Source organism: Telmatherina bonti (genome assembly GCF_933228915.1).
Source record: "Telmatherina bonti genome assembly, chromosome: 21".
In the NCBI taxonomy this organism is placed as follows: domain Eukaryota; kingdom Metazoa; phylum Chordata; class Actinopteri; order Atheriniformes; family Telmatherinidae; genus Telmatherina; species Telmatherina bonti.
The window spans coordinates 24332636-24348239 of NC_136630.1; the positions used below are offsets into that span (position 1 = coordinate 24332636).

Below are 15604 nucleotides of genomic sequence, written 5' to 3' on the forward strand. Positions count from 1 at the left end.
TTTGGACAGTGGGAGGAAGCCGCAGTACCCGGAGAGAACCCACACATACACAGGGAGAACATGCAAACTCCACACAGAAAGACCACTGACCAAGCCTTGCCCCAGCCAAGGATCGAACCAGCGACCTTCTTGCTGTGAGGCCACAGTGCTAACCACTAGGCTCTGTGATTAATTTCTCTTAATTAATTGCACTTTAAGTGTATAACAGTATTTGCCGCAAAAATGCAACATTTTTTTCATTTTAAATGAATTGGTTTACAACTAAATCAGATAATTGACACAAATATTAATTTAGTAAACTCAGACTCTATTGATGTCTGGAAAAATACATTAATTAAAAAATACAATTAATTACATTTTAAATGATAAATAGATTTCTGAAAAGTATTCATATGGATAAAACCTTTGAGAACAAGAACAAACTTTTTTGTTCTTTGGAAGTAAATAATAGTCTGAATCCTTTGCTAGTTGCTCCTTTGATACCCAGTCCTGACACCCTCACCAATCTGATGATTGTACAGTATTCCTGAACAATGTATCCTTTATATTCTAAAAACCTTTCTTACATTTAAATGTTAAATTTGTTCATATTTTTGTAAATCTAATGACGTCTGTGAACAAAGAGATTGAGAATAATTTCTTTGGCCTTCTGTTCCCAACTTTTCTGAACATACAAAATGAAATGTTATGACAACACATGATTACAAATACACCAGCATGTATCCTGAAATAAATTTTCATTGGACAGATTTCCTCCACAGTAGGATGGAACAGCCCATATCTTCTAACTCGCTATGACATTACACCCAGTTTCTCTACAGACACCAAACTTAATGGTCTTATTTGTGATTCTGGCTCGCTGTACAGCTGACAGCTAATGAAACACACTGATGGAGTCCGGCAGTCTTTAATTTCACACTTTAAGGGAATTATTAGTGGTGTTTAGGGGTCACTGTAGTTCATCTGTCTCTCAGCTGAGTTGGACAAACTACCATCAACTGCATCAGGAAAGGAAAGTCCCTGGAAAGGATTTATTATTTATTCCACATATTTCTATGTTTGATTTAATGTACAGGATAAATTACTTTCAAATTTTAAATTAAAATAAAAATCCTTGTGTAAATACTGCTGAAGGGTAAGCGTTTAGTTGGTACAGTATGTTTTTACACCGACCCCAATATGATGTCCTGTTTACGTAAACACAGAAAAAGGTCATTTACAGCATGTAGAGATGTCCGTGTCATTATAGGCAAGGTGCACGCTCTCCTTACGAGACCCGCCACTCCCCTACCAGTTCAAGTTCATTTATTTTGATCTGGTTTTCTATACAGCAAAAATCCACAACAGAATCTATTTAAAGTCTCAGTCCAGAAAGTTTATTCTGAGTTCTTTTATTAAGACAAAACAGTCTGAAGTATGTTACAGTATCTCTGTGTTACTGTCAGAGTTTTGCGGTGATGTGACCACATGATTTCGTACAATGACATTAGCTATTAGCTGTAACTTGGTACCAAATACATGGAAGACATGCTTGTAACTTATCTGCATCAGTAATGAAACAGAATTATTTATCAATATGTACCTCATCACCTGACAGGACGCTCCAACTTGTGCCAGATGGTGACATTTTCACATTTGACTCTCCGCGGCTTCGGTTGTTTGCATTCGATAAGCAAACCACTAGATGGGAGGAATTCCCACACATTGGGGCTTTCAGTGGACGGCGCTGCGCTCATGGTTTAGCTGTGTTTCATTTAGATACCAATGCTTGAGAGAGTCTTTGTGCTGAGTTTTTCTCAGTGATTTTGATACGCTGCATGGATTGCTGCCTCCTGCTTCGGATCTCATGCTTCCCCCTGCGCAGAGCGCTCTGATGGAGATGAGGCTAACATGAAAACAAAACCATTCGCCCATTATGGTATTAACTCAGCTTCCAGCTTAACAACTGCAATGCTGACGAGTTAAACAAGAAGGCGGTTCTGAAGTGTCAAGCTCCTTTTGTAGAAGCAGAAGTCCGTCAGATGATTTACACCGTTTAGACCAAATATATGTGGTTTCCGTGGCGACATCTGGCCTTGTCCTTGCAATATCTCAGATTTGATCACTAAAGCATTTTCAACTCGACGTGACTTTTACGACATTAACAGATGAGAGTTCCCTTTTCATCTTAAATGCAACATAAGCTGGTGAAGTTTGTCGTAGGTGTCAGGGCCTGATTGACGAGAGAGGCTGTTAATTCTTCTCAGACACCGAGGCGTCCTCACATCTCATCGCAGACGCCGCTGATTTAGTGAAGAGGTTCTTGTAGAGACTGTCAGCAGCTGAAAACTGATGCCCTGTGAGACAAAGGACAGAGCACAGAGCTGGAACACAGTCCAGTACTCATTCCTAATCAGTCTGAGCAGCAAACAGGGCATGTGTGTGCATATTGTATTTTTCAGGCATTAGTCAATTTGTTTTTGTAATAGAAATTTGCAAAGGAGCAGATTTTTTTTGACATTTTAAACAGTTTGATCTTTTTTTCTGAGCAGCATGGATTAATGTTTCATTCAATACTTAAATGTCACTGAATATGAGTCCTTTCAGATGCGACATGAAGTAATTTACTTTCTACTGTAGGGTACAAACAGTATGATGTGTGTTTTGTATGTTCATGTATGTATAGTGGAGGTCCCTCAGTCACATAAAAAGCTGTAGCATAGATTATTCCAGCAGAGTTAATGATTTTAAAATGTTACACTATTGTAGGCAAAGTGGTCTTTGTGGATCTGACAGAATATTGGAAATGATTTTTATGATATATAACATCAGTTATTTTATATAGTCGTTTTTAAATGTATTCATACCCTTTTATTAGAGAAAAGGATGAATTTACAACAGTCACTCAAATAACTGGAGATTAAAAAAAACAAGTACTAGAAATTTGCTAAATTATAATTTGGTGACATAAGAAACTGGTTTTGTTTTTTTTTTGGTTTTTTTTTTTCATTTAACTGAGTTGAAAAAACAAAACAAACAAATCGGTTTTGAACAAATAAGAGCTCTTTTCTGATGAACAGTGGGACAAAATACCTGTCAACAGGTGCAGAAGTCTGACTGATAGATAGATAGATAGATAAATACTTTATTAATCCCGAAGGAAATTGTGCAGTTGTCCGTTGCTCACATTCATAAAACAGCAAAAGAGAAAATTTAAAGTTTAAAAAAACCAGACAAATAAATAATTCAACAGCATTAAAAGATAAAGTGCTACAGGTTAAGGCGCTACAAGTTAAGGCACTGAAAAAAACAAAGTTCAGGACTAGTATCAGTCTCTCCTGCTCCTCCCTGAAGTGGCTGCATTATACAGCCTGATGGCACGAGGGATGAAAGAGTTTTTTAGTCTATCAGTGGAGCAGCCCAATGAGAGAAACCTGGAGCTAACAGAGCTCCTCTGCCGAGAGAAGACAAGATATAGGGGGTGGCTCTGATTGGAGAGGATTGCCCTGATCTTAGAGAGCGTCCTCTGCTCCACCACCTTTTCCACAGAGTCCAGGCCGAGTCCAACCACAGAGCCTGCTTTCCTTATGAGCCTGTCCAGCCTCTGAGTGTCCCTCTTTTTAGCGTTGCCCCCCCCCCCCAGCACACAACAGCATAAAAAAGAGCACTAGATACAATCGATTGGTAGAACATGTACAGTAACTTTGAACAGACTCTAAAGGATGCCAGCCTTCTTAAAAATACATCCTGCTCTGAGCCTTTTTGTACACAGCATCTGTGTTAGCTGCCCAGCTCAGACTGTTATCCAGCTGCAGCCCCAGATATTTGTAGTTAGAGACCACCTCCACCTCAGATCCACTGATGTTGATGGACTGTACAGCAGGGGGCGCCCGGCGGAAATCCAGCACCAGCTCCTTTGTCTTTGATGTATTAAGCTGGAGCTTGTTGTGCTGGCACCACTCCACAAAGTACAGAAGTACAGAAAAGTTCACAAAGTTCAGACCATACAAACCTCTGAAAATTATTTCCCACCCACTGCATTAAGCTGATTTCCTTGTTCAGTAAATAACACAAAGTAATTATGCTGTTTTCTTTTTTTTATTATTATGTATTTACATTATTTTAGGACTTGATTTTTACCTAAATGTTCTGATCTGTAAAACACTTTTCAGTGATTGGGAATCCTGCTCGTAGCTGTAGTGTAGCTGGTTTGTATTTTAGCGGAAGCTCATGATTTTGTCTGTTTGTGGACAGTTTTTAGAGGCACATGAGGCCATCTGTGAGTACTGTTGTGAATCTGGCAGGTACTGCACCTGTCCATGAGAAGTTTTAGTTATTTTCCTGCTCAGGTTTTCTTACAAGACTCTTTCAGTCACATGTCCATAAACTCTTCTGTTTCTAGTAAAAACTTAGAAGCCTGAATTAATCTGATTGTGAACTGTGTGAGCGGGACCGACCTCCTCGGTATGGAGCTTGAACAGTGACATACGTTTTGTAACTTGCATCTACGCATTAAAAACTGTGACAAGGGCAGGTACAAGTCAGATCTATAGATTTAAAGTTCTAAAAACCAGTCCTTAAAGGACAAGTTAAAATATAAAAGTACATTTGACAAATCAGACAAATACAAATATTTTTTTTACAAGTCAGAACATAAAGGTCATTTTTACGATTTAAAAATTACACATCTGAAAATGTAATTTATCTGTCAGGAAATACAGGCATTTCTTACAAGTCACAAAAAGTCATTTTACAAGTCAAAAAATAATGAAAATTCAAGTAAATTGGGCAAATCTGTAAATACAAGTTTTTAAAAGTCAGAAAGTACAAGTAAATCTTAGAATTCCCCAAAAAATCATGTAATTTTTATAAGTAAAACAATACAAGTGAGAAAATGCAAGTAAATTTGACAAGTCCAAATATGTTGGATAACTTTACAAGTCAAACAATACAAGTACATTTTACTGGCCATAAAATATAAGCATGTGCTATAAATGTGTTTTACTTGCAAAACTAACTGACCTGTATTTTCTGACTTGCACCGTCAGTCCATACCTGTAGAGTTTATGTGTACCTGATCCTGTTGTCACACTTACAAGTTAGCAAACGAATGTCCCTCTTCATGTTCCATACCTCTGCAGCAAGATTTTATGTCCAAGTGTGTGTGTGTGTGTGTGTCCAACCCTGTCCAGATGCCAGGTTGTTATGGTGACAGCAGGTCCTTTCATGATGCAAAAAGTAAATTACCTCATGCTCGGCTGCAGCAGCACATCCACTGCCATCACTCCTCCTCAGGTATGACAGCGGATCTCACAAGCGTGTTTGCTGTTTCTCTACGTCGCTGACAGAAGGTCAGCCGGAGAGCCGTGTCCGTGCTAGCCGGGTCGTAAGTTAAAAGGATTCCTGAAGCCGAGTGTTTGTGAGTTCCTGTCAGCGCAGGTACACGGTGTTCTTTTAAAGTGTGTGAGCTGAGGCGGTGAGGTGGAGTGGGAGGGAGCTGTCAGCGCGGGGACGTTCAGCGGGTGGGAGCCATGTGTGTCCATGTGTGTTTTGTTTCAGGGGTGCCCGGTATGAGGGGATCAACCCTGTGGGAGTTTGACTATTCTCTCATGCGAAGCCAACTGTGCTGTCTGCCGCAGCCCCGACACACACACACACACACACACACATACACACACACAACCAAACACACACAAAGACTCAGTGTGTGGACACAAGACAACACACTTTCAGTACATCACATTCACACATCTCTTGTACACATTCGCACATAATCTGTCTTCCTGTCTGTCTGTGTTGCTCTCAGTCTCCATCACTCTCACACACACACACACACACACACACTCTACAGACTGCAGCGTGACCTTTAAGTTGAGGGCATGTGGTTGGATCAGCGCTGGACCCGGGGAGAATCTGCATGAAGCTGACAGCAAAAAGAAGCCGTCAAGACAGAGAGGAAAACGTTCAGCTTGGCCGGGGAAATCCTCCTCCTGTCTCCATGGCAACAGTCACACCATTATGATCACATTCCATCACACTCTTTTTGGTCTTCCCCCGTCTGTGTGTGTGTGTGTTTTTAATGTCTAAAAATGCTTCTGTTCAGTCATTTGCACCCTAAGCTCGACATAATAGCTCCGCTGGATAAGATGAAGATGAACGGCATCACTTCATCGGCTCCTGAGGGGCTTTGGGGGGTTTTATTAGTTTAAGAAACAGAATTTATCACCACTGATGAGACAGCCCCTCATTAACAGGAGATGAGCCCTGCTAGCTTCATGCTATTAAACATGCAGATGGCTACCAGAACAAATGAGCATCTAAACGACTGCGCTGACCCCACCTGGGACCCTCCGAGACCGGATGGAGGGGCTTCAGGCAGTTCTGCATGGTGACCGACTTGGAACTGAACAGAAGTGTGTCCTTTATTAGACGACTTAATCAACTGACTAACCAAAGATTGAAAGTGAAGACAAATTCAGGTTCAAATTTATGCAGAACCGGGGGTCCAAAAATCCACAAGAGGTTGTGTTTTTTAGAGAAATAATAAACATTCAAACGATTATCTGAATTTGGGATTTCATTTATGTGATCCGATAAGAAAACATGACATTACTAATATATATATGGATACAACTTTCCCTGCATTAGGTGGTCCCAGTCAGAGTATCATCTGCCTTGTCCTTTAGAAACAGTTCATTAAGCACATAAGTGTCGTGCTTTAGAGATTTAGCTCAGTAGCTGCCATAAAACCAAACTTTTGCCCTTCTGTTGATCAATCAGAGCCGCACCCTGCAGTCATGAGCGATGTTCAGCTTCACTGTGTGAGAGCTTGGCTCTTCGTTGCTGCTAAAAATAACTGTGCGTGCTCTGCACAGTGTAATTAAGAGCGCATGTGCATGCAAAGAGAACAGTAATGTTAATTAATATTCATTAAATTTTCACCAAATACATTTATGGTAGGAAAACGGGGAGTGATGCAACGGTCTCAGCTGTTGCAATGTGTCTGCAGCTTCAGCCTCGTCTGTCTGAGAAACACAACAGACAGCAAAAAGGAGAGTGAAATATATCCTCCATCTAAACTGGACAAAAGAAAACAGATTAAAAGACTTGTGAGCAAGAATTCAATAAGATTTTCTTCAGCACAGCACCTGTTCAAAAGGCTTACATTTACAGAAAACCAATAGTACAGGAGCATTTTACACATTGAGGGGGCATTTTTGAGTCAGGAAAAATGGTGACATTGAAAGTATATGGAGACTTATGGCTGATAAAACACACGTAAGGATTCTCTAATTCTGAAGAAATATCACGTAATCAAACATGATCTAACAAAAACAAAGGAGAAGATGAGACATAGTATCAACCGGAAATTACAACACCTACATTGGAAGAAGACGTACAAAAAGAGAGAAGAATGATGATCTTAGAACTAGAAAAATCCAGAAAAACAAAAGCCTGAATACAGAGTGAACACGTACTTTATTGTCTACTGAGCGAGCTCGCCCCTGTTAATCCTTGTTTTCGCCTGCTTCCACTCATCTACGTGGATCAGAGGCTGCTTCCTTGTTCCCTGATTACCTTGCTTTTCTGATTGGGTACACCAAGTTAAATACTTGCGATTCTTAACCTTGACCTGTTTCAGCCGATTGTTGGGACCAATTACAGAGGATAATCTCATATACGACTTAAAAAAAAAAAAAAGATTGGGCTGATGACTGGAATTGAGAAACACTGCCCTAAAAGATGAGGTCTCACAACTCAGTGGGATTGTCTTGGTTAAATCAATATCTCACTAAAGATAATTTAATAACAAATCTGTCTTTTATGAGAAATTTCAGGCTTAACTTAATGGTGTTTCTTAATGGGACCATAAACTCAAACTTAACGAATTCCATCAAATGGGGAAAAAAATATAATGCGAAGTCTGTCTTAAACGATACATTTTTAGATAAGGTCTCCCTATTTCCTCTTCACGTCTAACATCAGACTCAATCCGGTAAAAAACTTGGCTTTTGGCTGCTGATTTGAGTTTAGACCAGGGTTTCCAACTCCTCGTAAGCTCCTTGTCCAGTAGGTTTTAGTGTTTCCCCGCTGTGACACACCTGACCCAAATCAATGGCTCATAATTAGGCAGGTGCACAAAATGACAATAGGTTGTTGGAGAACCTTTTTATTGGAATATAGTGTGTTGTACCAGGGAAACATTGAAGCCTGCAAGATGGTAGTTCACGACAACTGGATTTGGAGACCCCTGGTATGGACCTTCTGTGGGACTCTTCCCTCTCAGTGATAGAGCATATAGACTACTCACAAAAAGTTAGGGATATTTGGCTTTCAGGTGAAATTTATGGAAAATGCAATATGTTCATTTTACAGTGATATATCATAAAAGTAAGACATTTAAGTAGAAGGATGTACTACTGATTTCCTCATCTCAAAAAATTCATTCAACACAAAAGGTAACAACAATGGTAGTTACACCACAACAAAAAATTTGAACGTCTCAATATCTCGTCATGTGCCCTTGAGCATCAATTACAGCTTGACAACGACGTCTCATGCTGTTCACAAGGCAACTTATTGCCTGCTGAGGCATGGCATCCCACTCTTCTTGAAGGGCAGCCCTCAGGTCATTGAGGTTCTGGGGTGCAGGGTTTCACGACGGCTCAGCTGATCCCACAGGTTTTCAATGGGATTCAGGTCTGGAGAGAGTGCAGGCCATTCCATTTGAGGTACACCAGTCTCCAACAGCCGTTCCCTGATGATGCGGCCTCGATGAGCAGGAGCATTGTCGTCCATGAAGATGAAATTAGGCCTGTGCTGTTCATGTAGGGGCACAATCACTGGATTAATGATGTTATTCAGGTAGTATGGGCTTGTCACTGTACCATTCACAAAGTGTAGGGCAGTTCTGTACCAAGTGGACACCCCTGCCCACACTGTAACACCGCCACCACCAAAAGCTCGCCTGGTGACAACAGTGGCTGATGCATAGCGCTCTCCCTGACGTCTCCAACATCGTTGCCGGCCATCATTTCTGCTCAGTGTGAATCGACTTCCATCAGAGAACAGCACTGAGGCCCACTGGTTCCTCGTCCAGCGTAAATGCTCCCTGGCCCATGCAAGACGATGATGCCTGTGCCTGGTGGTGTGGTCAGGTACCCGTGCAGGTCGTCTAGCACGCAGACCACGCTGATGTAAACGGTTTCGAATGGTCTGACGTGACACTTGGGTGCCTCTCACCTCTCTTAAACGTGCCTGGAGTTGAGTGGCATTCATCATCCGGTTTCTCAGGGCAGTGTTCACAATGTAGCGGTCATCAGCACGGGATGTGGCCAAAGGACGTCCACTTCTAGGCCTTTCTGTGACTCTTCCAGTCTCTCGATATCTCTGTTGCAACCTGCTGATGACACTCTGTGACACTCCAAGCTCAGTGGCCACTTCTGTCTGAGAACGTCCTGTTTGAAGCATCACAATGGCAAGGGACTGTTGTTCCATTGTTAGGTGTCGTCTTGGTCTTATGATGTCAAAATGTGAACAGCATGATGAGGACAACTGTTTAAACACCAGCTCTAATTGAACCAGGACATTTATTGGTCAATTCAAGGATCACACACCTGCCGTGATTTTTGCTGTTAAGCTCCTTGTTAGAGAACAGCAACTTGTGCAAAATTTATTGAAACATTTAACAGTTGGACATGTGCATTTAAAAGCTTAGAGAAGATCACATTAAGTTCACCTGTACAGGTTTGAATGCATTTTAGGCTTGTTGTGAAATTTCACCCAAAAGCTGAATATCCCTAACTTTTTGTAAATAGTGTATATATATATATATATATATATATATATATATATATATATATATATATATATATATATATATATATATATATATATATATATATATATATATAATATAGCATATAGGAGGGGTGTCCAAATTCAGTCCTCAATGACCAATCTGCTGCAGGTTTTCATGTATCTCTGTTTCAACACACCTGGCTCACATTTAATAGATCCAACAGCCTATGAAATGACTGATTCATTTGAGTCTGGTGTGTTGGAGCAGGGGTACATAGAAAACCTGCTGGACTGTGGACCTTGATGACTGGAGCTGGACACTCCTGACGGATAGTCATGGTAGACTTAATACATCCAAACTTTTAACTTCATAAACTGAAGTGGTGCTCATTGTTGTTTACTTTCCTTTAACCTGTACTCCATTAGCATTTAATGTCATAGCAACACCCACTTCGATCCAGAACTGTCGCCACCTTGTGGTGGGAAGGAAAACATTATTTTAAAGTGGTGGTGACAACGAGACCGTTGCAAATGAAGAATGAGGGTGCTTAAACACTTCCATTTCTTATGTTGTCTGATAGGGCAGCTCTGACATAGCCAGTTGTGCTGCAGGCAGACACATGAACCACCTATCCATCCACACCAGCTATTTTCGTTATTGGACTGTGTGCGCGTGAGACCGCGGCAGCCAATGACCCACAAGAGAATGTTCCAGTTTGGGAGGCTTATTTTGGGTCTTAGTGAAGAAGTGTTTTTAAATGAAAAAGAACTAGAAATTGATCAAAGTGGAGGTCAATCCCATGATCAGACAGCCCACTGGCACAAAAACGATTGAAATCGCAGCACTTGTCTTTGGCGAGTAGATTGTTGTTGCTGAGTGACAAAAAAAAAAAAAAAAAGGGACCTTCATTTTTAAAAGCGTTACTGGCTTGGACAATTTGTTCTTTTTTCTTTTTTCAGCTGTGAAAAATGTATTATATGAATTTTACAGGGGGGAAAAATGATCAAACTGTTATTTATTACCTCCTTAGTTTTGCTCATTTGCTCAGCCGCTAGGACTCATTTCCATTGGGCAAGGAATTTACTAAATATTTTGCACGTCCCTTTGGTTCGGTTTGCTTTCACACTGCACTTTACTCAAATGGACCAAACTACCTGCACAACATTGTGCAGTTACAACAGCTGCTTGTATTGACTTTTGGGATTTTTCAATGTGATAATTTTATGATTAATTTAAATGATAATAATGCATTTTATATATAAACAAAAAAGCACCTCTCAGGTCACGCAAAGCCGCTGTACAATAAAAACATGGCGAAAACAACAGAAAAAACAATAAACAAATAAAATACAGACACAAAACCGTGGGACAGAGTAATTAGGGAGCGTGTACTTTCTTAAACAGGTGTGTTTAGAGTTTGGATTTAAACAAAGGTAAACAGCCAACGCTACAGATGTCTGGTGGGAGAGAATTCTGGAGATAAGGAGCCGAGTAACTGAATACTGTCATGCCCATTGTGCAAGAAGGAACAGTGAGGTGGATGGAGGAGGATGATCTGAGGACGCGGGTAGGATAAGGGGTGCGAGGTTATGGATGGCCTTGACTGTGTACAGGAAGATTTTCAATTCAATTCTTGTCTAACCTGTCACCGGTTCAAATCCCAGCCTGCGGCCCTGCATGTCACGTTCCAATTTCCCTAACCCCTCTCCTGTCTACTTACTGTCAAATCAACACCACTAAAGGCCAAAAGTCCTTTGAAAAATAAATATTTCTAATCCTCAAATGAAGTCTTCATCAGGAACTAAAACAGTCATTGATTGTAAAGGTTGCGTATTAAAAATTGCTCACAGCAGACTTTTTCTTGTTATTTATTTATATGTTGTAGACCTAACAACTATGTTGTCTACATTAATGATCATAATAATGATTATCGTTGATTTGTCAGGTTCTTCTTGCTAGCCAGCCTCCTGGCATTTACTTTCTCTCCTCTTTTTATTTGTGTCGCCTCTGGCAGGTCTTGATGCTGACTGATGGGAATCCAGAGAGTTTCCTGTGCCAGCGGCTGCCCGTCCTCTCCTCCATGTCCCAGCTGGGTGGTGTCGCCACCGCTTACGTCTGCCAGGACTTCACTTGCTCTCTTCCTGTGACGGACTCCCAGGAGCTACGTCGCCTCCTCCTGGACGGGACTACGGACATGCCAAGACAATGACACCTGAAGAACCGGTGGACGTTGGTAGAATGTGAAAGCTGCTCGTCTCTGCTGTGTCTGGCTTCAGCCTGAATGAATGCCAATGCTTTAAAAGCTAGCAAGCTCTGCAGGTCAAAGCAGGCTTTCTTGGCCGCCATTCCAAAGCTACAGGATATTCTGTGTAGCTTTTATCCATGTCAGGCACCATGAATATGTGCATAGCACGCAATGGTGGTCACAGTAGGCCAATATAGAACAAAGCTTACATGGCATGCGTGTTGCTTTAAAATGCCTTCTGCTTGCTTTGTTTCTGTCCCTTCCAGTTGTAGAAAAGTTTAAACTGATGGAGGATACTTCTCGGTTTCCTCCTCCCAGCGATACCAAGCCAAGGATTTTATAAACAGTTGTCGAGAACAGTTGCATCTGTGAACCTTTCATTCCAATCAAATGAGCTGACAAATGATTTGACTTCAGTTGGTTCGGTTTAGCTTTCCCAACGGTGTGGCTAAATTAAAGCCTATGGGCTGATAAAAGCTGTAGCTGATTTTGTCTATTTGTCAACATGGAACAACGCGAGTTAAGCTAATTTTACCTTGAGGTGATTTCTTTGCTTTATTCATCGAGATGTCCTTTGCTGCTGATTGAGAAAGCCGGTTGCAGGTCGTTTACATCAAAAGCATAGCAACAGTTGTTATGAAAACACCTAAATGTTTATTTACAGGAGAAGAAATGATGCAGGATTCACCATGAGGGGTCTGAATCCCAATTTATGTCACACATTGTGAGAATCCTGACTCAGCTTGGGGAAAAGCAGCAGTAAGACCAGATATAATTGGTCAGGGTAAAGTAAATTATTAAATAGCAAAAAACAAACAAACAACAAATAAATAAAAAATAAATAAAATGTGAACACAATCTGAGATTTGAAATCAGTAAAAAAAAAAAAAAAAAAAAAAAAACTACACAAAGAAACACAAACAGGAGCCTTATAAACAGAGAGAAAAAGCCAAAATCACAGCAAAGTCAAGGCCAAAGTCCTCAGGTGAAAACCTGTTCTGATCTACTACAGCCGCTCTGACTATCAGCAGTCTAAATGGTCACTGGGATCACTGGGACCAGCTGGTCAATCACACATGGAGAACGCCACAGCCAGCATGTCACTTGTTTGCATCCACACTCTGAAATCTGAATAAGTAAACATCCTTGCGTAGCCATGTGGCCGCAACATGAAGAAGTTCCATCCATCCATGTGTAGAAGCTCCTCGTAGAACCAGAAAATACACGATATCGCAAAACTGAACTGATGAAGATTTTTTTTTTTTTTTTTTTTTTTTTTTTTTTTTTTTTTTTTTTTTTGTCTTGTCCAGCATTTAAGCAAGCAGACTGATGTTCTGGATGCTGTGTTCTGCTGAGCAAATTTATTTTGCCAAGGGGAACTTTTGTAGATGTAATGATCCCCTTGTATTTCTTGATTCTTATTTTATTTTTCAATTTGTTTTGGATAATAGCTTGTATTACAGAGTTTATGCTACTGGACCCGACCGGAAAGGACAGGAAAGGGGCAGAAAGAGAACAGAAAAGAGAACATAAAAAAAACAACAAAAAAAAAAAAACAAAAGAAAGAGATCAATGCATACATGTATATGCACATACATACCCACCTACATATATATGTATATACACTCGCACATACATTATATATATACATATATACATACATACATACATATACACATACATACACATGCATACACACACATGTACACATACATGCATACATAAAGATAGATATACATACATACATATACACATACATACACACACATATATATATATATATATATATACATATATACACATATACATACTCACATACATACACATACACTCACACATATGCATACATATATACATATCCATACACATACATACATACACATACACATACACATAAGTACACACACATACCCACCCACACACATAAATATATACACCCACACAAGCCAACTCTAGATTCGTGGAGAACAAAACCGTTGACAATCATGAAGACCAGAAACTAGCAAGTTAAGTCAAAAAGACAGAAAGAGAGCTACCTGCTGTTAGTGAATAAACTTGCTGGATGACTCAGTGACTGTGACACATGCAGAACATTCATGCAGAACATTCAGAGTGGAACGTGTTTAGAGAAGAGTGATCATGCCAATGTGACCCCGCCCGCCTACAGCTAGAGGAAGGCCAGGAGAACCCAGAGACCCGGGTAACCGACAGTCACCCCCAGGTACAGATCCCAACCCCCCCACTCCAGAGCCAGCCATGCATCTGCCCAGGAGGTGGCGAAGGAGGTGCCCAACCAGAGTCCCCCGCAGTCAGGGGGAACAGGCCCCAGCAGGCCCAGGCCGGCAAGGGCCGATCCCGCTGGGCACCGGCCACCTAGGGCAGACAGAGCGCAGGCCCCAGGGCCCCAAGAGCCCGTGAGCAGCCCCCCGCCCCCGCAGGCAGAGGGCACAGCCCACACCGACGGAGGACCAGGATCCCCAGACCGCCACCCAGCGGCAGCCAGGTCGCACCCCAGCGCACCAGCTGCGCCCCCGGGTACAGGACACCACCCCCCCACCACCAAACCACACACACATATACATGCATACCCCGCCCCCCCCCCCCAACACGCACTCCCCTCACACATATACATGCATACCCCCCCCCCCCCCCCCCAAACACGCACTCCCCTCTCAACCCCCATCCACACAACCCTCTGCAATCCATGCACATCATCCATAACATATACAACCCCACCCCACCTCTACTCACTCACCCATACCAAGTCACACGAACCCCAATCGCCCCCGCCCCCACACACGCTCACCCCCCCCCCACACACACACACACGCTCACACCCCGCCACCCCATCCCTCTACTTCTACCCAACCACACATGCCCCACCAAACACCCCTCCACCACCCATAGCCCCCCTCCAAACTTCACCCTCACTCACACATCCCATTCCGCATATACACCCCCCCCTACACACACACACACACACACACACACACACACACACACACACACACACACACACACACACACACACACACATACCCTCACTCCTCCAACACAGGCACACCCCAATACAACCCACGCGCCAACATACCCCTCCACACACACATCTACTCATCCTCACACATCCCTATCCCCTACCCACCTATATCCCCAACCCTAATCCCCCCCCCAGCCATCCCACCATCCATCTGTAACCCCATACACCCACTCCCACACATCCTCACCTCACCCCTCCATCATGTCCCATGTGAGATACCTCAGAGGGGGCAGAGGACAGGATGGCCCCGATCAGGGCCCCCATAATTACCGCCCACCACTCCCAGCGCCCCCCCCACCACCCCACAGATGCAGCCGACCCAGCACCCCCCCAGGGCCGGCGACAACCCTCCTACAGCCAGGCCAGCCCAGACTTAGGCCTAATGGACGGCACTCTTCCCCCACCCGTACCCCCCCCCAGTAAAGCCCCGAGAGCAGGGGCATGAGAAGACCCTATCGTCCCTGCCTCCCCCCCGCTTATGACTGATTGTGAAGTATGTATTAGTTGCAATTAAAACTGAGGGAATTGCCACGCGGTGCTG

The 15604-nt window shown here is 42.4% G+C and overlaps 1 protein-coding gene across 4 annotated transcripts in view; it reads left to right on the plus strand.

The window, feature by feature from the left end:
• spata20 (spermatogenesis associated 20) overlaps positions 1-15604 on the plus strand; it is a 110844-nt gene that overhangs the window by 46497 nt on the left and 48743 nt on the right. For 2 of the 4 annotated variants that reach the window (XM_079260456.1, XM_079260459.1), the window contains exon 16: positions 11796-12928. In XM_079260456.1, coding sequence (XP_079116582.1) covers positions 11796-11990 — 195 coding nt within the window. In that variant the 3' untranslated portion in view covers positions 11991-12928. Of the gene's footprint in view, positions 1-11795; positions 12929-15604 lie in introns of those variants that run through there. The other 2 variants (XM_079260457.1, XM_079260458.1) reach the window with 2 other exon arrangements.